The sequence below is a fragment of the Musca autumnalis genome, unplaced genomic scaffold (assembly GCF_047663935.1).
Source record: "Musca autumnalis isolate F117 unplaced genomic scaffold, ASM4766393v1 scaffold_5, whole genome shotgun sequence".
Lineage (NCBI taxonomy): Eukaryota > Metazoa > Arthropoda > Insecta > Diptera > Muscidae > Musca > Musca autumnalis.
In genome coordinates this window covers 15090165-15117924 of record NW_027412088.1, presented here as the reverse complement: position 1 = coordinate 15117924, position 27760 = coordinate 15090165, and the positions used below count along the sequence as shown (strand labels likewise).

The window sequence follows — 27760 nt, the reverse complement described above, 5'->3', positions numbered from 1 at the left end:
GTTACAGAACATACAAAAAAACAAAACACAGTTTTTTTCTTAGCAACCAGGGGTAAATGCACAAAACGACCACGAAAACGCGACAACATCAATTTGTTGTCAATGAGAGCCGTACCTAAAATTTTCTGGCCGACATTTTTGCTGAACATTTCGAAGTTGAAAAACGTCATCTTGTGGTACTTTTATAGCGGCTCTTAAAATAAAGGACGAAAAGGACATAGAAGGAAGCGAGTTAGAAGGTCGAAGTGATCTACGAAAATAATCCTCATTCGATTTGACTGAAGACATGTCATATCAAAAATAAGCTAAAGCAACGGTGGACAAAGATATAACGCTAATTCCTGATGGCTTACAGGGTCTCTAGCAAAAACTTCATCACGCCATATCGCGAAAGATCGACTCACGGCGAATCTGTCCTTCGGGGTTCTGTATATACTCACCAAGGGCTTTCATCTCCAATAGGAATTTTCCACCCCCTAAAATTTCGGTTCACAGTGTAATTTGGACTTACGGCCATTGTTTTCTTTTGTGAAGAAACCGGAAACACAATAACTTTTTTTAACTAAATGTTATTATATATATTTCTTCTTACTTATATACAACATGTACATACTTAAAAATAGGGCATAAATCAGTGTATAAAAGTTCAAATCTACTACTGTTCACTATTAACCATTTCAAACCATTGACGCATGGCTTCACTTAAAACTAAGGGTAATTGATTTAAATCTCTTACAATAACATAATAGGGGAAGGGGAAGTCATCCAAGTAAGATTTAATATTTATACTTTTATCAGGTAACATTTCCATAGTTTGGATATCCAATATGGAATTTTTATTATCCGGATTGTCAATGATAATATAAACAAGGAATATTCTCTGTAGTCGGGCTAATTTAATGGCATTTTTAACCTAAAAGGACAGAGGAAACGATTTTATGTAGATATTAGGTAATTAAACTTATCCAAAGGTTTACTTTTACTTACCTTCATTTTGCCTTCACTGAAAATATTACGTCCATCACTTAAAATCAATAAAAGATTTTCAAATAGACCATTATCCGAACTACCCATGGCTCCCTCTTCAGCATTTACGGTCCTTATAAAATCTAATAAACCGGCAATTTTTGTTTTATCTTGTGCGAATTGCAAAGAATTGACCAATTTTGGTCCATCAAACTGCTCTGTGTGATGTAATAGGATTTGTGGTTGTTCACCAAATGACACCACACTTAGACGACCACTTTCCAGTAACGTCAAGGCTTGTGAAACTAAAGAAATTGCTTCCAATGTCAGAGTTTTGGAATTATTATGATGCATTGATTTGGAATCATCAATTGCTATTGTAATTTTATAATCACGTTGTGCCGGTTTTGTGCGTCTGAGCCAAATTTTATCCTTGCGGAATTGTGAAGCAATATAGTGTATTATTTTCTTCATATTTATACGACGACCAGTACGATAATCACCCTTCAAGCGGGTACATTTGGTGGGTTCCAATATTAGACGCAGTTGTTCGCAGAGATCTCGGGCATTTTGTGTCATACGATTTGATATTACTTGCCACGATTCTTGATCGTCATTTGTGGGAGCGGACTGCGGGAAAAAATCATAAGGTAATGTTTAATTTGGGGTGTATGTTGGTGGACTGTTTAAAATAATTCTTACCGGTTTCTGTGTTGTAACTTGTTGTTGATAGAGTTTCCTCAATTCCAAAGCCTCGGCTGTTGTCATATCGTCAACATTGGTACTATCATTAAGAAGCAAGTCCGTACTGAAAGTAAGGATTAAATATTAATTAAAAAATAAAATACAATTCAAATTTAAAAAATAAATAAATAAAATAAAAAAGAAAAAAATATTTCCCTAAGACAACCCCGAGGGGATAAGAAGGGGCTTCTTTGATTCGATTTTAAGCTTAGTGACGTGGAAACTCTTGACATTTTTTAATCCCCAACTTACTTGCAATGGGCCGTGGTATCATTACTACGCGGCACCGTTATAGTTTGTACAATCTCTCCCTCGATTTCCATTTCTTCTTGTGTTTCGGCACGTTCATTTGTCTTCTCCGATGATTTTGATGGTTTGTCTTGATTCTTTTCCAACTTTTCGGCAGACATTTCCTGAAGATTTTCGTCATTTTCTTCCTGTGGAGCTGGGGTTTCATCTAGATCCATATTTTCATTTGTTTCGCCATCCAAATCTTCTTGGTCTTTTTTCTCTTCATCCTCAAGATGTTGCATTTTCTTTGATTGCTCTTCGGTGGCATTGTCTAAGGTGGTTTTATCATTTGCTTTGGGATCTTTGACATGTTGATATTCATCGGCTTCTACTTCTTGTTCTTGTTCGTTGTCGCCTTCCTTATCTTCTTGGGATTTTTCATTGAGTTTGTCAATGGTTTTCAATTGTTTGATTTTATTCTTTTCAGCTTCACCTGGAAAGGAGGGAATATTGTGAAACGAGGGTAAAACAAAAAAGAAACAAATTTATATCCTACCCAATGTCCTTTCTTCGTTGGTTTGACCTTGTCGCCGCTTCTCTTCGGTTTTCCTTTCATTTTTGCGTTCTTCCTGGGTGGCTGTTTCTTTGGTTTCGGCAATGCCTTGATGGCCACCATCAGTTGTCTGAAATTGGATAAAAAAAATTCAATTAATTTCCCATAAAGATATAAAAATGTTCCTCAAACTTACATCATTTTCGGCCTGACCAACACCATCTTTTTCTTCGCCCGTATCTTGCTCATCCATGGTCTGCTCTTGCTGTACATCTTTTTCCGTTTGCTCGGCCGGCATTTGATCTTTGCTGCCATCAACTTCTGTATCTGGAGTTGATTGGACATTTTCTTCTTTGCTTGATTTATCCTTGGATTGTTCATAGTTTTCAGGCTTTTCTTCTTTACTTTCTTCGTTGTCATCCTTTTTCTCCTCTTCTTCTTCCACATTTTCGCCACGCTTTTGTTGCTCAGCCTCATCTTGTTCAGCATCTTCGGGATTTTCTTCTTCTTCCTTCTCGGGGTCATTGGTCTTGTCTTCTTTCATTAGATTTGGTTCACCAGTTTCATCTTCCTCATCCTCCGAATCATCACTATCTCCTTCATTTTTGTCGGGATTTTCATCTTGATTTTCGTCATCATTTTCTTGGGACTTCTCTTCTTGTTCGGGCATGCTTTCCTTCATGGTATCTATGTCGAAGGGGTTGTCATGGTCTTCCCCCTTATCGTCTTGTTCATTTTCTTCCTTGTCATCCATGTTCATATCACCCATATCAAAATCTTCTGGCTCTGGTGGTTCTTCCAATTCATTGTGATAGGGATTTACTTGTTCATCATCCTGTTCCTGGTCCTTCATATCTTCAATGTCTTTTTCTTGTTGTTTTCGTTTATCTTCTTTGGGATCATTGGTGGAATCCAAGCCAGTTTCTTCTTCGTTGTTTTGTTCTGAATCCTTGGCTTGTTCGTCCTTGGAGTTGAGGTCATTGTGGTCGTCCTTTTCATCTTTGGAACCCTTGCCATCTTCTTCTTCCTCGAGTTCCTTCTCCTCTTCTTCCTGCTCCTCTTCATCATCACCCCAGATTTGATCATCGAGTTTTTCTGCGCCCTCCTCAGTGTCTCCCATTTCTTTGTTGAGTTCTTCCTCATCTTCGGATTCGCCACTGTCATCCTCTTCAGGTTTTTCGGGTTTTTCTGATTTACCCTCAAAATCTTCACTCATTTCTATGCCTTTCTCTTCTTTGGTCTTTTCTTGATCCTCGGTTTTATCTTGTTCTTCCTTGCGATCTTCTGGACGCTTGGCATCTTCCAATTGATCTTCAGACTCAATTTTATCGGAGGCATCCTTTTCGCCGGTGCCATCCTCTAGGCCAAAACCTTCACCCTCCTTTTGGTCTTTCTTCTGTTCTCCCTGCTCGTCTTGCATGAGATCTTGGGGCACACAGAAACCTTTGGTGGATATCTCCACAAAAACAGTAAGGACAATGGAGAGGATTTTAACGGATATTTTGTGGGCTCCCAGTTGTTGTAGCAAATAATATTCGGCCATTAGATTAAATTGTTCCAAAAGAGGCTGCACTGAGAGTAGTTGTTGTATGAGTTGTTGTTTTTCCGCGGAAGGTGGTGTAAGCTTGAGGTTCAACAAGATGTTGGAGAGTTTGGAGTTGATCACATCCACCTGCATTGTCAACCAATCATCTTTGAGTCCACCATAGATTTTGGATTTTAAATGTTGCTCCTGTAAATCATCTTCCGAGTCATCTTCTTTCCTCTTGGGTGAGCCATTTTCCTCGTTGATGGTTTTTGAGGGATGTTTCTTGTAGAGCTTTTGCAGGGCCATTAAAATAGAGTGAATGATGTTTTCCAGTTCTGGTGTTATGTTTTCAAAATTGTCCGTTTTACATTTAACCAAAGCTGATGATGATTGATGAGATTTTAAGTGGTCCTTGGTATGCAACAAAGACTCATTTAAATCAATTAAAGGTTTGGCTATGGGCATGAATTCGGTGGCAGAAATTTCAAAGCATTTCAGTAATTTTTCCATTACATCCTGTATATTGTTGTGGGCTTCTTGATAGTGTTCCAGTTTGCTTTGGCAAAGGAATTCATGGTTATTTTCAAACATATCCTTTAGTGTTGATTTGCAGAGTTTCAATATTTGCTGGGCATAACCCACAATGGTGTTGAATTGCTCGCTGTTTTGCAGCAACAAATTGTGACCCTGGAACAGGGAGTTCTCTGGTTGTTGCTTTTTGGGCACACAATTCCACAACAATTTGAATTGTTCAAAAACATAACGAACCTTTATGAAAGAGGTCTTTAGGGTATTGTAGTGATCCCTTAGAGTTTGAAAATCAAGCGAAGAGAGACCTTGGCTTTGTGCTTCGCCTTTTTGTTGTTGTACTGCTTCCAATTGCTTGATTTGTTGCAGGGTCAGATGATAATCATAAATGTTCTTGGTGGTTTGAGCCAGCAGCTGCCTTTGATTTTGCACCAGCAAGAAGAAATCCACAGCAAAGCCCTTGATGCGTTCGATGTTGGGTGGTCCCAATTCAGATAGGGGTGTCAACATAATGTTTTGCAAAAGTTTCAGTTTAAATACACTCTTGTGGAAATAGAGATCAATGTTTTCATTCAACTGCAGAATTTGGGGCTGCAGTCCTTTCATCTTGCCCACATGCCGCAGCATGGTCTTAATGCAAAAGGCTGGTAGGGTAAAGTCCTCAAATTCCGTACGCAATTGTGTTTCCAAAAGACCGGTTTTATAGTTCAAACCCAAATTGCTGAGAATTTTGAAGAGATCTGTAAGGCCTTTACGTTTCTGTTGCAATATGGATTTGGCTTCCAGTACTTGCTTCGGTCTCTCCTTGCTGCGGTCCACTGTTAGATTTCTCAAATGTTCACATCTTTCCAGTTGTTCACTGAGCAAGGTATCCAGGGCGATTGTCAATTTTGGATACACGGCATTTGTTACGGTTTCCTTAACCACATTTCTAGAGGTATTGAAGAGCTTTTGTACTTTATGCAGTAGACAGAGGTCTGAAGAAGAAGTGTTTTCTTCGGAACTTGTAATGGGTTTCAGTTTCTGTGGCAGCATAAACATTTTACCATCTACACGACAATATTGTATGGTGGAATCTTGCCTCAAATCTTTGCCCTTATCATTGGCCATATTGTAATCCTTGGCTGTGGCATCTTGGGGTTGGAAGACGGCTGTGATTTTCTCTTTTAGCAACTTTTCATATTCCTTGAGGAATTTATTGAGATTGCGATGGACCCGGGCAACATTGTTGCGCATACTGAAATAGGATAAATCCTTGTTGTAACTTTCAATTTTAACCAATTCCTTGAGTTTCTTTTCTATGGGACCCCTGATGGCCTTGTTGTGTTCCTCGACTTCCTTGCCGAATTGGGCAAAATACAATTGCAAATTGCGTAAACCATAAATCAATTGTTTTTTGTGGTGTTCTTCCTCCTGTTTTTCTTCCGAATATGTTAGGGAGTTGTGTAGATACAATTCAAATGCCAGCAGTAACTGTAAACGTATTTCAAAGTCTCCATAGCAGGATGATTCCACAAATTGCCTTAGAATTTGTAAGATATCCTTTAAATCCACTTTCGATTTGTTGGAAGTTTGGCCACCAGTCTCCTGCTCTTGGGTCTCCAAATCGGCAAAACGTTTTTCCGTTTCCCTAATGTCACTTAGAGATGGGTCAATTTCACAGCCGGCCAAATATTCTTGGAACAAATTGTAAATAAAGAACCAATATTTATAGGCTGAAGTTTCCACCTTCTCTTCAGTTTGGGACATGCAATTACGCCAGAACTGCAATTCCAAACGGGTCCAGCGTTGTACATATTCGGCAATTTCTTGTTCTTCTGTCTTGAGATGGTTATTTTTGTGGGCCACCTCATTCCATTGGGCAACCTTTTGTCTGAGCAACTGAAAACCGGTATTGAAACGTACCACTGAGGCCGTAGAAGGCAGCAGGCGTATGCGGGCAATAATCCTCTTGATATCCAATAGGGTGGCGTGTTCCGGATATAATGCCAATTCCTTGTCCACACGTTCTTCAATGGCACTTAGGACCTCCGTGCAATTGAGTATCTCCGTTATATTGGAATCCTTGTAGAAATTATACGAATGCTGCTTTTGTGGCAATTTGTAGTTGCAGTTATCGGTAAGAAGATCCTGCTGCAAACTAATGCTAAAGCACAAACTGTTGTAGCAATGCTGGTCCATTGACTCATTAACAGCTGCCTTGTAGTGGCTGTAGATTCGCGAAAACACCGACAAACGTTTCTTAAAGTATTCCACAAAATCTAATTTCTCGGATGGCTTGTTGACTTGATGATAATAGGCTTGGGTGTAGTTGATTAAAATTTCCGCAAAGGTATTGGCAATGAAGGCATAGTCTTCATCTTTAACTATGGGTGACTTTAAATTCTTCAATTTCTCCGCCTTCTTTTTGTCCAATTTCATAACCTTCTCCAATGTGTCTTCTTGCACAAATTCACCAAAATCTTCCTGCAAGCCAGTGGGAAACATTTCTTCAATTTCCTGCATCTCCTGCAATTCCTCGTCTTCATCTTGACACTTTGTTTTGGTGGCATATAGGCTTTCATCTTCCTTTTTCTTTTGGCGTCTCCTCTCCTCCTCCTGTTGCCATATTTGATTGATGATATTAAAGGCAAAATCAAATTCCTTGTAAAGATCTTCACTGAGAATATTACTGATGTTTACACGATTCTTTAGTTCCAATAATTTGGCCTTTAGCAGTTGGAAATAGTCCCTTTCGCTGCCTTGCACTTCATTTAAGACACTAAAGATGGGGCAACGGTTTTGTAAAATATCCTTGGAGGAATTGACATTGTAAATGGCCAACGTTTTGTCACTGGGAAATTCCATTATGTTTTCCAACACCAAATGCAGTTTTCCATGGGCATTGACATTGTTCACGGCTTCCTTATTTGTCACCAACATGGCCTGTTTTACTTGGGTCAGGGCGATTTTGAGGTTATGGAAACCCAAACTCAATTGGTTGATGGCACATTGTATGGGCTGCATAAAATCTTGATAATGGCCATAGTACGGCTTCATGGTGTGATGGATGAAACGCTGGGAATTGGCCAACCACAAGTCTAATTTGTTGACTACCTCATTACAGGCATCGACGGATTTATTTGTTAAATCTGCTCCTCCTGCCGCCTCCACTGATGTTAATTCCGACCACAATTCCGTTATGTTCATGAGGAAATTGTACAAAACATTTGGATCACAGTTGGTGTTGAGGAAATGTGTTAGATCCTTAACCAAATTGGTGTAGAGACATTTATTGGGCCTCAAAGCAACTCGTTCTTCAAATTTGCTTTGCTTCACCTTTAAGTCTTCCATGTTCAATTGCAAGGCCTCGTTAATCTCATGGCCCAAATGTTTATATTTCATGGGTATCCTTAGGAATTCAAAGGCCACAGACATGTTTAGCAGACATTGTATGTCTTCCAAAAGATAGTTATTTTTCAAACGGCTTTTTTCTACAGGATCTATTAGAGGGGTAAAGGTGAGCAGACACAATTCCAATGCACCACTTATGGTGGACAACACGGCAGAGGAAAACAGTTTTTGTTGATTTGCCAAGGATCTGTGTAAAGTAAATGGTTTAGTTTCCTCCACTCCCACAACTTGTTCCTTTAGTTTGGCAAACAATTTTTGGAAACCTTGCATATAGTTGCTGGCATCCACAACATCCTCCTGCTTGGCCTTTGTCATTTCCTGGACATATTCAATTTCTAAAATCAAACGCTTAGCTTTGTCCACGGATGTTTTACTAAGATTATCCAAACCACAATAACTGGGTGTCATCATCAGTGAATTGTGCCACATAATTTGATTGAGTTTTTCCAAGGAAGATCTCCATAAATCCAAATTACAAAGTGGTACCGGCTTAAAACCACCATCACCAGCCAATAACAAGTCACACAAGGTATTAATAACACAAGGACCCTGATAGCTGCTTATGCTTGCAACGTCCTCATTATTCCTAAGGGCTGACAAAATATAATTGCCCTGGCCATGTACACTGGACATTTGGAAATGTTGCAAAGAATAATTCAACAACCTTTGCAGGGATGTAAATTGTCTATAGCCACCGTTCAAGTATTTCACCACACGATGCATATCTTTATTGGTGGTTAGATTATTTGCCAAACTCTGGCACACCGTGCGATACATTTGATATTCCTTGGAGGTGAGAGTTCCCAGCAAAGCCAAAGCATTATTGTTCAAGCTAACAACTTCTTCACAGTATTCATAATTTAATGGCAGCAATGCTTGAGGCAGCAGTGCAGTGTTGTACAATGAGGCCATGAAATATTTCACCAAATAAAATTCCCGCAAAGCCAAGAGTAATAAATCGATTTCTTTGGGTTTTTCCAACACTTGATCAACTTTCATTTCATCCGGTTGTTCCACATTTAGAGATGAGGCTAATGTGCTTAATTCCTCTTCAATTGTGGCAATTTCTTCAGGGGTAATGTCCAATTGTTCTTTGGTGTCATCCAATGCACAGTGGTTTATAAAACGTTGTAATTCCTGTCGAAGATTTTCGGGTAGCATGTTGGCTTGGCTTCCATCCAAATGAATGTCATTGAATTTGGTAAAATCATATTTTTTGTAATATTTCTGCAGCAGGGCATGTAATTTCCGCTTTGTATCCGAATTCAGGGTGGAAAATTTTCGAGCCACATCATCCGCTGAGTAGCTACCATATTGGGGAATCAATTGCAGGAGTTGGTCCATTTGTTGGGTAATGGTGAAGAGTTTTATCTAAGAAAAAAATGAAAATTAAGTGAAATGAATTTTATATTCAAAACATGGAGGAAAGAATGTCGCGTTTGCCAACATCTGAGACTGAGCGTATAACTACGGTGACCAACTGTACTATATTTTAGGTATCCGTGCTCTTTTTTTTGCGTACTCTATGTCCTCTATTTTTGGATTTGTTTTACAAATAATAAAATAAATAAACCCTAGGCAGAAACAGGGGTTCTTGTGTCGTTAGAAGACCTTCAAAAGCCTTCATACTGTTGAGGAGGTCGAGAGAGCTGTGGATTCCCTAACCAAAACCCTCCTAGTGAGCTATGAGGACTCGTCCAATCACCTATCCGGGGAAGAAATCCCAACCGGTGTGGTGGACTAAACAATTAGCCAAGCTGCGTAAAGCAGCCAGGAAATCCTACAATAAAGCCAGTAACACTAAACTCAGTACGGATTGGGATGACTACAAGGTCAATTTCAATAAGTACAAGAGTGAAATCAAGAAAGCTAAACGAAATTCTTGGGTTAGTTTCAGTGAGTCGATAGAAGGAGTTAGTGAAGCTGCCAGGTTCCTTAAGATACTATCTAAGGACCCAAAACAAATAGGTAGTATCAAACGGAGCGATGGTTCCTGGAATAACTCCGGTCTAGAGACTTTGAATCTGCTGTCAGGGGTTCATTTTCCCGGTTGTGTTGACTTTGACGGAGCCTTGCCAAGAGCAAATCTCAGTCGAGTCCGAACCGTCGAGGATGAACAGCTGATTGACAGAATAACTAATCACACAAGAATTCGGTGGGCGATCAACAGTTTCCAGCCTTATAAATCACCGGGGCCGGATGGTATAATACCGGCAATGCTACAGAATGTGGCTGAGCCGGCGCTGGTAGAAAGGCTTGTTTATTGTTATCGTACACACCTGGTCTTTGGAAGGAGGTTAAGGTGACTTACATCCCCAAAGCGGGGAAGCCAAGACATACTTTGCCAAAAGACTACAGACCAGTTAGTCTTTCTTCCTTTCTCTTAAAAACATTAGAAAGGTTACTGGATCTTGAAATTAGAACACAATTAAACCCCAACAACATCAGCAAATCGCAACATGCCTACACTAAGGGCAAATCAGTGGAGACTGCCCAGCATGAGGTGGTCGGGCATGTTGAGAAGCATATGGAAAATTCAGGCTTCACGCTGGCGGCCTTCCTTGATATAGAGGGGGCTTTCAATAACGTGAAGCTTGAATCAATCAAATCTGTTAACAGAGGCACTCCGCAGGGAGGAGTTCTCTCACCTCTGCTATGGCTTCTGGTAATAAATGAAATACTTGTGTGCTTCGATCGGCTGAAGATTAAGGTGGTTGCTTATGCTGATGATGTGGTTGTGCTGATAAGTGGCAAATTCTTGCCAACCCTGACTGAGCTCATGCAAAGAGCATTAGTACAACTCGCAAACTGGGCCGAGAACAATGGTCTGGAAGTAAACCCGGAGAAAACCGAGCTTGTACTATTCACTAAGAAACGCAAAGTTCCCAATTTCGAGCCTCCAGTCCTGGACGGGGTGGCCTTGGAACTTTCTACGAAAGCTAAATACCTCGGCACTATTCTGGACCATCGCTTGTCATGGAAAAAAAATATAGAGGAGAGAACGAAGAAAGGACTCATGGCACTCTATTCCTGTAAGAACTCCATTGGGAAAAGCTGGGGATTGAGACCACAGATCATACACTGCCTGTATGTAACCGTGGTCCTACCCATACTTACCTATGGTGGAGTGGTCTGGTGGCAAGCTCTTGGGAACAAAGCGTTACTCTCCAAATTATCGAGTGTACAAAGAACCGCGTCACTGCTGAGTACCGGATCGATTAAAAGCACTCCTCAAGTTGCTTTAAACGTCATCCTCAATCTCCAACCTCTGGATATCCTAAGCCAGTTTCAGGCGGCGAGAACGGCTTTTAGACTCCGGGAGTCAGGGTGTTGGCGTGATTCACACTTTGGACACTCGAATGTCCTAAAACTAGTTGATAGTCGACTTGAGTTAGGTGACAATGGTTGCGTAAGCGACTATACGCCTACCTCATTCAAGTTTGACTCCTTAACTGTTATCTTCCCAAGCAGAGACGCATGGGCTGAGTGCATATCTCCTCTGGACGGTCTGGCAATTTACACAGACGGGTCCAAGATGGAAGAAGGTACTGGCGCTGGCGTCTACTGCGAGAATCCACTAATAAAAAAACTCATATAAGCTTGACGGTAACAGTAGTGTTTTTCAGGCGGAGATTCTTGCTATCAAGAAAGCAGCTGAATTGGTGAAATGGCTTGAAGGCAGTCTTACAGGACTGGTGACTATATATGTCGATAGTCAAGCGGCCCTCAAGGCTCTCAAGTCACGGACCATAAATTCAAGAGCTATTCTTGATTGTAGGAGAGCTCTGCAGGATATACACGATATCGTAAAGCTTTGTTGGGTTCCGGGTCATAGCAACATCATGGGAAACGAAGCAGCAGATGAACTGGCTAGAGGTGGCTCTAGGTCTATCGACTTATCAGTTGATGAAACCGTCCGGCCACCGATGTGCCATTACATCGGCAAACTTCGGGAGATCTTCAATGAGAAAGCACATCAAAGATGGCTATTGGAACCTGGTTGCAGGGTACCCAAGGCAATCTGGCCTGTGGTTTCTCGTCGAAGAACGGCTTCCCTACTCTCACTTGATAAGTTAGGGATGAAAATCGCGGTGGGACTTATAACAGGTCACTGCAGAGTGAGGTCCCTAACTTCAAAATGGGACAACAGTGGCATTGACTACTGCAGACTATGTAAAGATGCGGAGGAGATAGAGACAGTCGAACATCTGCTTTGTAGGTGTCCCATGTTGCAAACAAGGAGATGCCGTACACTAGGCAGATATGAGATAGACACTCTAACCTTCCTGTCTAACATAGATCACATCGTCCTACTAAACTTTGCCAGATATGGCTTGGCAAAGGCCCTTAACAACCCTTAATAATCATATTCTTTTCACCTTTCCAGATAACTCCTTGGCGTCAATCTTTACATCTCCCACACTCACCATCATCTCATCATCTCTATCCTATCATCCTCATCTCATCAAGCTGCATCAACACTATAACCTCTCCTTCATCTTAAATCATCTCAACAACACACCTCCATCATCATCTTTAAATCATCATCTCCATCATCTTTAAATAGCCTACACAGGATGAACACAATGGACCAACGGTCTCCGAGTGAAGCAGTCACCTATTCTAATAGAGGGCTGCGCATCCTTAAACCTAACCTAACCCTAAAGTCTTCTGTTGTCTATAGAAGACTCCAAAGGTCTTTTGTTGCCTATGGAAGACCACCAGAGGTCTTCTTTGGTGTCTTTAGAAGACCTCCAAAAGCCTTCTGTTGTCTTTGGAAGACCTTCAAAGATCTTCTGTTGTCTTTAGAAGACCTACAAGGGTCTTTCGTTGTATTTAGAAGACCTTCAAAAGTCTTCCGAAGATCTTCTGTTGTCTTTAAAAGACCTTCATAGGTCTTCTGTTGGTTTTAGAAGACCTCCAAAGGTCTTCAGTTGCCTTTAGAAGACCTCTAAAAGTCTTCTGTTGTCCTTGGAAGACCTTCAAAGATCTTCTGTTGTCTTTAGAATATCTACAAAGGTCTTTCGTTGTAATTAGAAGACCTTCAAAAGTCTTCCGAAGGTCTTCTGTTGTCTTTAAAAGACCTCCAAAGGTCTTCTGTTGGTTTTGGAAGATGCCCAAAGGTCTTCAGTTGCCTTTAGAACCCTTCCAAAATTCTTCTGTTGTCTTTTGAAGACCTTCAAAGATCATCTGTTGTCTTTAGAAGACCTCCAAAGGTTTTTCGTTGTATTTAGAAGACCTTTAAAAGTCTTCCGGAGGTTTTTTGTTGTCTTTAAAATACCTCTAAAGGTCTTCTGTTGGTTTTAGAAGAAATCCAAAGGTCTTCAGTTGCCTTTAGAACCCTTCCAAAAGTCTTCTGTTGTCTTTTGAAGACCTTCAAAGATCTTCTGTTGTCTTTAGAAGACCTCCAAAGGTCTTTCGTTCTATTTAGAAGACCTTCAAAAGTCTTCCAAAGTTCTTCTGTTGTCTTTAAAAGACCTCCAAAGGTCTTCTGTTGGTTTTGGAAGACGTCCAAAGGTCTTCAGTTGCCTTTAGAAGACCTCCAAAAGATTTCTGTCCTCTTTTTTATACCCTCAGCATTTATGCTAACGTGGGTAAATACACTTTCATACGGACAAAATGTGCCTCATCAAAATAATGGTTTTAGACCCCAAGTATGTTTGGACGAAATGTGTTTCAGACATTTTGGAGTTGATTTAGCCATGTCCGTCCGTCTGTCTGTCTGGCTGGAGCGCACGATAACTCTCGAACGGATCAACCGATTCGCTTCAAAGTTTGGCTTTCGTAATATTTTGTCCAAACTTAGTACCTTCCGGTACCTCCCCCACAAAAGTTCGGAAATGTTCGAAAATTTTGTGCGCACGATAACTCTTAAAGGAAGTAACCGATTTTGTACATATTTCGCAAAAGTTCAGTTTAGGACCTGCTTTCGAATCGCTTTGATTTTTGTTGTAGCAACTTTTTGTCCCTGCCCCACATACGACGCTATAAGTTTCATCAGGGGCAAGTCCATACATCCTGAGAAAATAGCCTGAAAGTTACAAAAAACCCCTATGACACCGTGTGTAGTGGTTGGAGCGCAAAATAACTGCCGAACGGATCTTCCGATTCGCCCAAAATCCGGCTTTCGTAATATTTTGTCCAAACTTAGTTTAAGTTCGAAGATGGGTTATATCGGTCCATTCCTTCCGGTACCTCACCCACAAATGTGCGAAAATGTTCGGAAGATTTGTTCGCACGATAACTCTTGAAGGGAGTAACCGATTTGGTCCATACTTTTCACATCGTAAAACTTCTAGCAGACTTAGATGAGGTTCCAATATGGACTCAATCGGTAAACTTCTTCGGGTACCTCCCACCCAAAATTTCGAAAAAGTTCAGTTTAGGAACTGCTCTCGAAACGCATTGGTTTTTATTGTAGCAATTTGTATTCACTGTCCCCCATACGAAGGTACAAGTTTCATCGGGGGCAAGTCCATACTACCTGAGAAAATAGCCTGAAAGTTCAAAAAACCCCCCACACAAAATTTCGGATAAGTTCACTTTAAGACCTGCTATCGAATCACTTTGATTTTTTTTTGAAGCAACTTACGTTCGCAGCCTCAATTACAATGGTAAACGTTTTTTTCAGGGGCAAGACCATACTTCTTGAAAAAACAGCCCGAAGGTTGTAAAAACCCCCTATGGCACCCCCACGGTCTGTGTAGGTCCATTCCTTTAAGTACCTCCTCCGCAAAACTTTTGAACTTTAATCCTAATCAACATTTTTCTCGGTTCATATGCCCACAATTTTGAAACCACATAAATACATACGTTTTTTGGGAAAAAAACTGTTTCAATTTACACAGGCTGAGGGTATATCTCAGTCGGCAAAGCCGACTGATACTTTTTTACTTGTTGGCCTTTAACATTTTACACATTTATGTATGTACTCTATTTTCATTCAAAACATTGGTCACCGTAGGTATAACGTATGACGACAAATGGACACCAATGACCCATGAAAAGACCGATACTGCCGTTATTTGGGATTTTCCAATGTTTTTTTCCAAAGAGAAGCTAAACATCTGCCGTGGTTTAGCAAAGGGACGACTTTACTATATTGAGCAACTCTCCTTTAGGAGCATCAACTTGAAAACAAATGTTTTGGAATACATAGAAACACAAAATACATAATTAACGTACCTGATCCTCCCTATAGAATGGCTGGAATTGCATTAGCTGTTTGGCATAGAGTTTGCGCACAATATTCAAAGGATGTTTGACACTTTCTATGTAGCAGCGTACTTTCTCCAACGTCTGTTTCAATTCCGGCAAGGCTGCAATATCTCCCGGCAATAACATTTCAAGATGCTTTATCAATTTCTTATCCAACCATTTGAAATGCAGCTGCAACTTATCCAAAAGATCAACATTGATTTCTTTGTTGATGAACAACTTTCCTTGTGACACTTCCAAAAGTCGATTAAACCACAACACTGAGGTATGGAGATCAATAAAAGATTTCATATCAATGTGGCCATATTTCAAAGAACTCTTTAAAACTTGATCCAAATTTTCCATAAGTTTTGAATAGTATTGCAAAAATTCATTGTTCAGTTTGTCGGTTATGGTTTTTTGGGCCACAGCCTGGGAATATGTGATGGCATTAATATTGCTTAGTTTGCTGACAGCTTCATGGGGAATTTCTTGCAATAGAGTTTTAACAATCAATACTGAACTGAGACCCAATGATTTGTTATCCAATAATTGCAAAGTTTCCATGTTATAATCACGTATGCGTGGATATAATTTTGGATTCCAGGGTATTGCATTGTTGCCAATGGTATTCAAACTCAATTCTTGAATACCTGCCTTAGTGCTTTCATATAAGTCATCGGAGAGTTGTTTCAGCTCGGTGTGGTTTTGCAGCAATTCGTTAAGCAGAAGGTGACGTAGTTTCAAATCCTTTACTGAACTGCTTTCGTATAACATATAAATGACATATTTAAGCAGCGTTTCCAGTTGTACATTTTCCAGCTTTGTTTGAGAAAATCCAGCAAATACTTGTTGCAAAACTTGTTTTAGTTGTTCGCCAGATGCAATGCCCTTTTTCAAAGCAATACGCAATGGTACCAGTTGCAATTTAATCATGGAGGTTTCATTTAAGTCGTTGCAATTCAACAGGACATCTTTCAGATAGTCCTCTGTTTCTAGTTCTTCTGTTTGGCCAGCTGCTTTTAAATCGCCATATTTTTGTGACTCCTCGGCCACAATTTCCCTTAGTTTATTTTGATAATAGGCTAAACCATAACCCATTAAATCAATGTGGGCCGAGTAGACATAAACCTCCATGGCACTGACATAAATTGCCCTTTGCATTTGATAGCCAATACGTTTGTACGAGGCAACCAAGAAAGCCATTTGTATCAGATGTGATACGCTGAAGTTATTGATTTCGGTTAGTGCGGAAATACCTTCATGTATGGCAATGAGGCTGTTTATGGCCTGCAAATCATAGATTCCCTGATTATAGACCAACAAACGTTTATCATCCAAATCCAAAGATCCATTGCCGGCCAATGCCAATTCAACACAACGATTGCGCATGGCCCTCGATAGTTCACCATTTTTGGGATCAATGGTTAAGAAGGCTCTGAAATTTGGCGCTTTTCTCACCACTTCGGTAAGGTCACTGTCTTTGGCAACACCTTTTTCGGATATCATAAGGCAACCGTTAGGTTCAAACACAGGATTTAAACGATCCAATACAGCCGAAGAACACAAATTAACATGTTCCAATGAAATGTATTGGCCATATTTCAGAGAACGTACAATTTGTGAATCAACCCATTCAAAATAGCCACCAGTATTTAGGGTGTCGGCATTTTCAACATGAGCCCTTAGCAAGTGGAGTAGATTTTGCATTTGTTTGAGTTGAGTCAATGCTTCTTGATCCTTTGTGTGATATTCGCAAAGTTTTTCAATGCAAATGTTAAGATTTGCTATACGTTTGCGGTAAATTGTTAGCTCTTCGGAAACAATGGACTTGTTGCGGAATTCTGAAATAAAAAAGAAGATCCATTGATTTCTATTTTATAATCATTGAAAAATGTGTGTCTTCATACCGCATTTTGAATTTGATAGTAAGCTGTAACTGCTCCACGAGTCATAGACCTCAATTAGATTCTTTTTAGAACTGTTTGGATCGGAAATGGCTTCTTGTATGTAGTTCAGGTAAATGGTTTCCACTTGTTTCGAAATCTCCTCTAGATGACGATTCAAATCAATCTGAAAAAAAATATACAGGAAAACTTTATATTATTGGAATAGGGGATAAAAGAAATCAAGAAATGATCCCGATGGGCACTAAGATGGGCAATTAGATGACTTATTTTGCTACTCTTCCAACTAAAGTGGAGCCGACTTCCGAACATATCCCTGACTTTCTATAAGAAGACCCACCCTGTCTTCTATGAGAAAACTTAGCCGGCGGACTATATGAAGACTTACGCGGCCTTCTATAAGAAGACCTACTCGACTTTTTACAACAAGAGCTTGTGGCCTTCTATAATACGGCCTATTGGACTTAATGTGACATTGATATTGCTCTATGTCTTTGATTATCACTGATTTTTTCCAACAAGGTCAGCTTTATCGATAACCCCCACTCGAAGTTCTTCGTTTGGTGCTCTTTCCAGCGCTGCTACCCGTGAGAAGAGATCTGGCAGTACCATCTTTTGGTAGCAGGCAGAGGATTAATAGTGTTTGTAATTCTGACTTGGATTGGGTCTCTTGGCCTTCAATTGTGGTCCCTCCGCTGACTTAACTCTCTTCACTTTGTTTTTGTGGATAGGGTTTGGTTTTGTCATAGAGACCTGTGCTGAGTCAGTCTTCCCAGTCTTCAGCATACATGGTTTGTTTTGAGCTGATTCATCTCTTTTGACTTCCCATCCTTCAACATTGAGGGATGTCCAATCGGAATGGTGGTTGAGCCTCCCTTTGAAGAATTTGTTGTGGTCCTATGGAAAGGGTCTTAAGAAGCACCCTTTCCTATCGAAAGTGTCTTAAGAAGCACCCTTTCCTATGGAAAGGGTCTTAAGAAGCACCCTTTCCTATGGAAAGTGTCTTAAGAAGCACCCTTTCCTATGGAAAGTGCCTAAAGAAGCACCCTTTCCTATGGAACGGGTCTTAAGAAGCACCCTTTCCTATGGAAAGGGTCTTAAGAAGCACCCTTTCCTATGGAAAGGGTCTTAAGAAGCAGCCTTTCCTATGGAAAGGGTCTTAAGAAGCAGCCTTTCCTATGGAAAGGGTCTTAAGAAGCAGCCTTTCCTATGGAAAGGGTCTTAAGAAGCACCCTTTCCTATGGAAAGGGTCTTAAGAAGCAGCCTTTCCTATGGAAAGGGTCTTAAGAAGCAGCCTTTCCTATGGAAAGGGTCTTAAGAAGCAGCCTTTCCTATGGAAAGGGTCTTAAGAAGCAGCCTTTCCTATGGAAAGGGTCTTAAGAAGATGGAAAGGGTCATAAGAAGCATCCTTTCCTATGGAAAGGGTCTTAGGAAGCATCCTTTCCTATGGAAAGGGTCTTAAGAAGCACCCTTTCCTATGGAAAGGGTCTTAAGAAGCACCCTTTCCTATGGAAAGGGTCTTAAGAAGCACCCTTTCCTATGGAAAGGGTCTTAAGAAGCACCCTTTCCTATGGAAAGGGTCTTAAGAAGCACCCTTTCCTATGGAAAGGTTCTTAAGAAGCACCCTTTCCTATGGAAATGGTCTTAAGAAGCACCCTTTCCTATGGAAATGGTCTTGAGAAGCACGTTTTCCTATGGAAAGGGTCTTAAGAAGCACCCTTTCCTATGGAAATGGTCTTAAGAAGCACCCTTCCTATGGAAATGGTCTTAAGAAGCACCCTTTCCTATGGAAAGGGTCTTAAGAAGCACCCTTTCCTATGGAAAGGGTCTTAAGAAGCACCCTTTCCTATGGAAAGGGTCTTAAGAAGCACCCTTTCCTATGGAAAGGGTCTTAAGAAGCACCCTTTCCTATGGAAAGGGTCTTAAGAAGCACCCTTTCCTATGGAAAGGGTCTTAAGAAGCACCCTTTCCTATGGAAAGGGTCTTAAGAAGCACCCTTTCGTATGGAAAGGGTCTTAAGAAGCACCCTTTCGTACGGAAAGGGTCTTAAGAAGCACCCTTTCGTATGGAAAGGGTCTTAAGAAGCACCCTTTCCTATCCCAGCAAAATTTGAAGGAAGGGGTTCCATGCGATGACGTGATTTCATGGAATCTTTTGTATTGGTTCAAACGAAGTCATGAAAGATCCGATCTATTCATTAGCATTTTAACCAATGCAAGGGAAGTCGTGAAAGATCCGATCTTTTCATCAGCATTTGAACCCATGCAAAGGAACTCGTGAAAGATCAGATCTTTTCATCAGCATTTCAACCCATTCCATCGATCCAATAGGGATGAATTTAGTGTTTTTATTTATAAACATTTTTCTAAATATATAAGATTAATTATTTACAATAGGCTTGATGTTGTCAGAGACTCGAAATCACAACCAACGTTGTCAAAACTCTCGTCGTAATGATAATGTCATTGCAAAGGGTTGGTGAAAATGACATGCCAAAGCATTGGTGGAAATGACATGCCAAAGCATTGGTGAAAATTACATGTCAAAGCATTGGTGTAAATTACATGCTTTGGATCCAAATATGAATAGCATCTTTTGGGGTCCACGCTCATATAAAATTCATCGATGAAGATGCTAAAAAGATGACATGCCAGATCACTTGCACCCATGATTGAATGGCATCTTTGGCATCGAACATTTTGCAGGGATGGAAAGGGTCTTAAGAAGCACCCTTTCCTATGGAAAGGGTCTTAAGAAGCACCCTTTCCTATGGAAAGGGTCTTAAGAAGCACCCTTTCCTATGGAAAGGGTCTTAAGAAGCACCCTTTCCTATGGAAAGGGTCTTAAGAAGCACCCTTTCCTATGGAAAGGGTCTTAAGAAGCACCCTTTCCTATGGAAAGGGTCTTAAGAAGCACCCTTTCCTATGGAAAGGGTCTTAAGAAGCACCCTTTCCTATGGAAAGGGTCTTAAGAAGCACCCTTTCCTATGGAAAGGGTCTTAAGAAGCACCCTTTCCTATGGAAAGGGTCTTAAGAAGCACCCTTTCCTATGGAAAGGGTCTTAAGAAGCACCCTTTCCTATAGAAAGGGTCTTAAGAAGCACCCTATCCTATGGAAAGGGTCTTAAGAAGCACCCTTTAATCCTGAGCAACCTGCACTCCCTTATTGAGAGGAGGAAACTTCCTAAAATAGTGCATCCACCTACGTTAAATCTTCTTTTCCTTAGCCAGCTAATTTACGACTCTAATTGAGGAGGTGGGTTGTTGTATCCATCCTCGAAGGACTATCTTTATTAACCACAGCAGAAACTTTCCCGTTCTGGAAGAAAGCCAATGTCTATAATACGTTGAGGCGCCTCATAACCCCCCTAATTAAGGAATAATTTTAAAAATAAAAATCACACTCACCTGTTGAAAACTTCCCGTTACCGAATCATCAATATTATCGGTATTACACAATTGATTCGATAGACAACAAACGGCATCAATTATCTTCGTTTTGCCAGAATCGGTGGAACCACACAGCAGCACCGGTTTCTCCATGTGCAAACATTCGATGACATTTTTCAGCGTTTCACGTTGTGAGGCCAATAGCAAAGGCAACGACGATTCCCCACTCCCCGCATCCTTGGATGAACGCAACGGTTTCGTATCTCTCTCCAAAACAATGTCGTTAATGTAGATTTTTTCCGCAGTCCAATATAAACTAACATCTTCGGAGATTTCATTTAAATAATCCACATCACATTGGAAGACTTGGGCAAAGGCATTGCGTATAAATTGTTTATCCTGTTCACAACGCATACGTTGGTAGTAGACCAATTTCATGCGTTCATAGAGTACCAATAGGAAGTGATCGAAATTTTGTTGGAATGTGGCTTGCTTCTGTATGCTATAACCAGTTTTGGGACCAATTAACAAATCACACCAACGTAAGATATCACGTAGATTTATTTCATAGGGGCCACCTCTATAGCCGAATTCCATTGTGCTTATGCCACGATCTAGAGTCTCTGAGAAGCGTACCAAACGCAATGCCAAGTCGAAGGTGATGTCATCTTCCATGGAAGTAGCGAGTGGGGAATTGCTTTTCAATACTTTGTAGATATCAAACAAACTTCCCTTGAGATCATCTGCAGCAATATTTTCTGGTAATGTTTCGATAAATTGTTGTTTCAATTCCAAAAAGTTGTTGTGATATTTTCCCTCAATGACATGCAACAAATCCTCGGTGGTAAGTTTCCTTACATAGACCTTAGTGAAACGATTGAGGAAAGATTGTGGCAAACCTTTACGTCCACCACCCTGTTTCAGGGGATTTTGACTGGCAAATATCCTTGTCTGTTTATTGAGGGCAAATGTTTTATTCAGTTCAGGTATATACACCTCACCACGATGATCCAAGATGGCATTGAGACCTTCCAATACAGATTGGGGTGCCAAATTCAATTCATCCAACAAAATCCATGTGTGATCAGCTTTCAAGGCTGAGAGCAAAGGACCATCACGCCACACAAAGGAACCAATTTGTGGTGATTTCAATTCACTCTTTTCCTGTTGTTGAGTGTTCAAAATGTTATCCTCAGCCGGCAAATCAGTACCAAATAGATCTGCCAAATCGGTGTGCTCACACAAATTGATACGCACAATATTGTAGCCAATTGCTCGGGCAACATTTTCCACAATTGAAGTTTTTCCCACACCAGGAGGACCTTCCAAGAGTATGGGTTTTTGCAAAGACAAGGCTGAGAGTAAACGGAACAGATTTTGTTTGGTGGTGGGAGCATCGAAAAGGAAATCTTGCCCCTTAGTAATGACTTCTCCTTGTTGCCTTAAATTGGTTTCAATGAAGAATGGTTTAATGCCAAAACGATTATCTTGGGTATATTCAACACAAACTCCCTTCTTTTCTTTCAACTCGCTAAGGGTAAATTTCTCTTTTAGTATCACATCTGCTTGTTTGATGGCATATTCCAAGATTTGTAGGCGTAAATTTTCAACCTTTTCCATGCTGTCATTTGTTAACATTTCCAAAGCATCCAAGAAAATAGTTTCCAAACCAAACACTGCCTTTTCTGGGAAGGTGAGGGCCTGATTTCTCACCAAATAATTAGCCATGGCCAAAATGTCACGTACTGAGTATTTGAATTTCTCTATGACATCCTTCATATAGAGAACCACCTCCACAATAAAGGAGGCAATTTTCACCACCTCATTCTTGTCCAGGTTTAGTTCTTTCTGTTCATTCAGTATACAGTTGCTGGCAATTTGTATGAGGTCTTCTCGTGAATCGGAAGGTTGACACCAAATTTCAGCAAAACGATTACGCAAGGCGGGAGAAAGTTCTTTTTTACCAAAATCACCACCGGGATTCATGGTGGCCAAGAATTGAAAACCTTCTCGGGCTTTAACCAAAAATTCACTAACAATCTCCGAGTCACTTGCAGATTTCGTAAGGCCACCCTTTTCAGCCAACAGCACTGTGCGTTCCGGTTCTAAAACACAGTTTAAACGTTCCAATACAGAATCTTCAGCCAATGAGATTTCATCAGCCATAAAGTAGCAACCTTCCTGCATACACTGAATCAAAGGACCATCGGTCCATTCAAAAAGTTTGGTGTTTTTCTCTCCCTCAGTTTGCGAGCGGCAAGGTCGAAGACCACCCAAGAAATCAGCTCCTTCGGTGTGCATGTGACAATTGAGAATTCTGAGATTAACACCCTTAATCGCTGCCAATATTTGACATACGGTGGTTTTGCCACAACCGGTGGGTCCAACCAGTAACACAGGTTCATCAAATTGCAAAGCTTTGGCTGTCAACACCGCCATTCTTGTCATGTTACGCGTCCACACAATATCCGAACGTTCTGTAAACTTTCTAATGGCTTCAATAATATCTTTGGTCACCGGAGAAGGTTTTGTTTCGGCCTTGGCATCAAACAACGTCGCCAAATTAATTCTCTTTCTAAAGTTTTTGAATAAAGCCTCTTCAATGATATCAATTTCGATTTGACTACGAACTTTGGCAGATAATACCAAATAGCCTTCCTCAATTAAATGTTGATTCCAATCATAATTGTTATCCTCCAAGAGTTTTTTATCGGCCAGTGTGTAGCGTATACCCCAACGGAACAGATCACGTAGAGTAAAGACATTTTTTGTAGTTGTCTTTCGGTTCTTCTGCAAGTCCATCATACAGGATACCATTTTACGGGCATAAGAGGGTGGTATAAGGCACTTCTTTTCCAATATGATTTCCAATTCATTGCGTGGTATATCGGAAAAATGTAATTCTATGAAACGGTTCTTAAAGGCACGTGAAAGAGTTTTACGACCACCATAAAGTCCAGGAGGATTTTGTGTGGCGAAGAGCATAAAATTGGGATGGGCCTTAACAACAGTCTGGGTTTCTGGAATAAACAACTCGCGATTGTCATCCAAAACACGATTGAGAGCTTCCAAAATTTCCGTAGATGCCAAATTCAATTCATCCAAAATTATCCAATAACCATTACGCATGGCCTGCACCAAAACGCCTTCCTTAAAAGACAACTTTCCTGAGGCATCGGCAGTATAGGTGCCAATGTATTCTTGCAGATCAGTGTGTTCATGATTATTGATGCGCAAACAGTGATTGCCGCTGCGTCGGGCCACATAATCAATTAAACTTGTCTTACCCGCCGAGGTGGGACCTTGCAACAATATGGGTAGCTTCCCTATTGAGATAATACGAGCCAAATCTCGTAGATTTTTTTTGACACTGTCTGTTAAAATGTAACTGCTGCATTCTTCCAATTCTTTAGGTCCCTGTTGTATCCAATAGCCTTCAAAATTCAAGTACTGATCTCCAGGTTTGGGTATACCTTGGCCGAGAATTGCCTTGGCATTGCTTAGCATTGCCTCCTTGATTAAATGTTCCACCACATTGTGAGAGACAGGATCCAATTGTGTTAGGAAACTCAAACAGAACGACTCATAAAGGTTTCGCTCTATGGAACCACACAAATTCTTGGCACATATGGCCAAGGAACGACATAGAGTACGAAGAGAATATACTGGCCTATTGCCCAGGCCATCATTTAATTCCAATTTGGCCAATTGTTTAAGTCTCTTATACAGCTTGACAATATTCATGACGCTTTTCTTTTGTATTCCGGTGGCACTCAAATAATCGGATATCAGCAAACTTAAATCGGCCTCCGTAGAGACTTCATCCACAAAAAATTCGGTGAAACGATTACGTATACCCACAGATAAATCCTTTTTACCAATATCTGTGTTCGGGTTCATACAGGCAAATATGCGAAAATCTGGGTGCCTCTTTACGGGTATAAAGTCACCCTTTTCCAGCAACACCACTGATCCCTCTGGCTCGAGAATTGTTGAAAGACATTCCAGTGTCTCTGCTGAGGCCAAATTGATTTCATCAAGCAAAACCCAGTCGCCATTTTTAATACATTTGACCAAGGATCCGGGTATGAAGGCAAAGGAAATGTTAATCGATTTGCTTAGTTGATTGTTGAGCTTGTGCAGTTTTATTTTCAAATCCAACCATCTGGGTAGCAACAGCAGATCCTTATCTCTCAATTCATTACGTTCGGACTTTTCAAATACTGATTGGATGATTTTCAACATCAGCTTCACAACCACAGAGAAGTTTCCTTGATTGTAACAAATACTGAATTTTGTTAGAAAAGCTTCATTTTTGGCTTGGTTGAAGGTCTTGCGAAACAGTATTTCGAATTCGGTACGCAGTGGAGCTATGACACAAGCCAAATCCACAGGTTTAAAACCACCCACCAAATCAGAGACATCTGATTGATTGTTCATATTTATGACCACCAATTTATGCTTTGTTCTTTCTGCCAAATATTGCACCGATGAAGTTTTACCCACACCAGTTTCACCAACCAGTAGAATGGGTTCCGCATTGGCCACACAAACTGCAACACGTTCCAAGAGACACGAGGCCAAACGGGTAAATGAAAATGTGGCTGGTTTTTGACGTGTCGCCTTTATTGATTTCTCTGAACCATTGGCAAGTTTGAAACGTTTTAAGGCCTGTTCCTCTACCCTTTCGGTGATAGAGGAAGCTACATCATCGACTGGGGAACGGGCCTTCAACTCGGCACGGCCAACTTTTATGCGATCTGGCTGTAGTTGGACTTCCGGTTTGTATTCCTCGGCAAAATGTTCACAGCGAGATTGAATAATGCCCAATTTAGCACCAATACTGGTAATCAGCTTTGTTTTCTCCTTACTATTGGGCAAATAGGAACAGAAAATATCCACAGCATTTTGGAATACAAAATAGGCACATTCAGAACTGGTTACAGAGAAAACTGGATTTGATCTTTGGCAAAGTTTTATCAAATCACGTGTCGAAACTAGACGTCCCGAATTGGTAACCGAATTCAGGTTGACTTCTTCGTGGGGTAACTGTAGATATTGTTCTGTGTTATTGGCACGATCTTCGGTTTCTTGTTGTCGCAAATTATCGGCCACATCATGATTACCTTTGGAAAAGGTTAGGAAAACATCGACAATACGATTGGCTACCGTCGCCAGTTTTGTATAGTTGGTGCTAACCACTTTACACAATTCATTGCGGGACAAGGGTAAAATGTTGATGGTGTACAGATATTTCTCCAACAAGGAGAATAGGGCCTTTTGAGACGAGTTGGAAGATGATTTGTTGTTTCTGCAGAACGAAATGATATGTTTTAAAAGATATGAATTTATCAAAGATACGGTGGACTGACTTACCTCACAGTTACAAAAAGTTGAAAGCCGGGAGCAATTTTCACACAATCCCTAAAACCTGGAACGCTTAGATATTGGTTCTCCAACAAACCGCTGAGAACGGTAAAGGTATCGGTAGTGGCACTATCTAAATCTTCCAAAAGAAGCCAATAACCGTTCATAACAGCCTGGAAGGAAAGTATCAAAATAAAAAAATAAGTTTGGATTTAATATGTGTCTGAATTCACAATAATGGATTCGTTTACATACCTGTGTCAATACACCGGGCAACCATATAAATTCTCCCGGCACATCTGTACAATGATATTGACCCAACAAAGTTTTGCAATCTGTTTGATCACCCAACTGCACTCGGACAAAACCATTTTCCGCCTCTGCTCCCTGTGTAGCCTTCAATGTTTCGTTGACATCCTTCATAACATCAAGGGGTAAAGATTTACGTTTCTCTCCCACCTTCGGAATATTGACATGGCCATTTTGTTGATTTTCCTTTAAACACTTTTTCGTATCCTTTTCATTTTCCAATTCTTGTTGCTTAGGACATATTCTACCCGTTTTACGAGCTAAATATTCAACCAAAGTTGTTTTACCACAACCCACAGGTCCGGATAAACAAATAGCCTTTCCAGCTGTGGTACCCAATGCAATGCTACGCAAATTAACTTTTGTCGAATCAACACGTACAATACTATCATGAAGGCCATCAGTTTTGGAATAAAATTCATAATTTGCTCTATTGTAAATGGGTAAAAGCACACCTTCGATATTGGTTACCAAAGACGAATTTAAATTTATATTTATAGTACGTTTGGTGGAATCATCTTGTTGTGATGTGTCAGTTGGTGTAAATGTGCTCTGGGCGCTGTGTTTGAGTGATGTCAAATCTTCGTCAAACTCTAAAAGTAATTCTTCGGGTATATCGGCATTAAGAGAACGCAATTTCTGTGGACTCATATTTGTAAGTAAGGCCAAAATGTGATTTATGTACAGTTTCAGAAGGGAGGGTTTGTCATGGACCACATTTACATAACGTTCTATAAAATCAGACCAGTTCCACAATTCCTTGAAATAATTCACATTGGCTTTTAGTAGATAATAACAGCATTTGATAATGGTTTCTTCACTTGGCATAGAGGATTCAAGATTGGCCTTTGGTTTCTTATTTGTAACACCTTTATCCATAAGACTGGGTGAAAATATTGCCGGTTTATTGGAAAAGTAGTTTAGAGCGTATCTGAAAGAAGAGAATATGAATTATATAGAACTTGTCATAAACACCTCTAACATATTTCGTTGACATAGGTCAGGTTTGAACTAAAACGTGGTCTCAATTCATTTACCAATGAAATGTCGTAGATCAATACATGTTCTTTACCTTTTTACACTTAACGACAAGTGCATAAGCTTGGCTAGAGCCACTGCTTTACGTTGATATTCAATAAACCGTTCCTCATTAATACCGCTATCATCATCATTATTATTATCAGCCACCGCATTTGTAACCAACAACAACAAACAGTCTTCGAAAGCCAATGCTATCGGCACCGTAAGATTTTCCTCCAATAATGAGGAACTTAAAAAATTTAGTAAATTTTCAACATCTTTTTCTTGTAATATCTGTATAAAAATGAAATTTATTAGTGATTCATTCATTTTTTTTAATAAAATACTACCTACTTTCTTTTGTAAAAAGGCCTGTAAATATTTCTTCTGTTCACATTGCACGTTAATCAGTGACACGAGGTGCCGTATATTTTGTCTGATCTTGTTTTCTTTGAATTCCATTGTATTTTTATTTAATTCAACTACTATCACTTATATCTTAGGTGTTTTATCACAATATAAATTCAATTTATTCGATTTTCTTTAATTAATTGAAGGAAAAAAATGGAAATAACTGACCGACAAACCAACTGACTGATCCAAACAAAAACTCTACTCTCAACTAAATT

The 27760-nt window shown here is 40.2% G+C and overlaps 1 protein-coding gene across 1 annotated transcript; it reads right to left on the bottom strand.

Moving 5' to 3' along the window:
- Nucleotides 1-553: 553 nt before the first annotated feature.
- Nucleotides 554-27760, bottom strand: LOC141406773 (midasin). The gene is made up of 13 exons (XM_073992793.1): nt 27486-27760; nt 27184-27425; nt 26058-27042; nt 25812-25975; nt 20454-25746; nt 17051-17213; nt 15129-16984; nt 2691-9314; nt 2498-2624; nt 1963-2434; nt 1669-1774; nt 988-1596; nt 554-913 (listed from the first exon to the last, which is right to left on the bottom strand). The coding sequence occupies exons 1-13, from the start codon at nt 27591-27593 to the stop codon at nt 656-658; spliced, it is 17007 nt and encodes a 5668-aa protein (XP_073848894.1). The 5' UTR covers nt 27594-27760; the 3' UTR covers nt 554-655.

What these genes read in the sequence shown, in the direction of transcription:
- LOC141406773 (XM_073992793.1), bottom strand. Translation starts at nt 27,593, where the DNA reads ATGGAATTCAAAGAAAACAAGATCAGACAAAATATACGGCACCTCGTG. An exon ending in AAGTTACAACACAGAAACCG is followed by an intron (nt 1,597 to 1,668) that starts GTAAGAATTATT and finishes TTTTTCCCGCAG; the next exon opens with TCCGCTCCCACAAATGACGA. An exon ending in TCAGTGAAGGCAAAATGAAG is followed by an intron (nt 914 to 987) that starts GTAAGTAAAAGT and finishes CTGTCCTTTTAG; the next exon opens with GTTAAAAATGCCATTAAATT.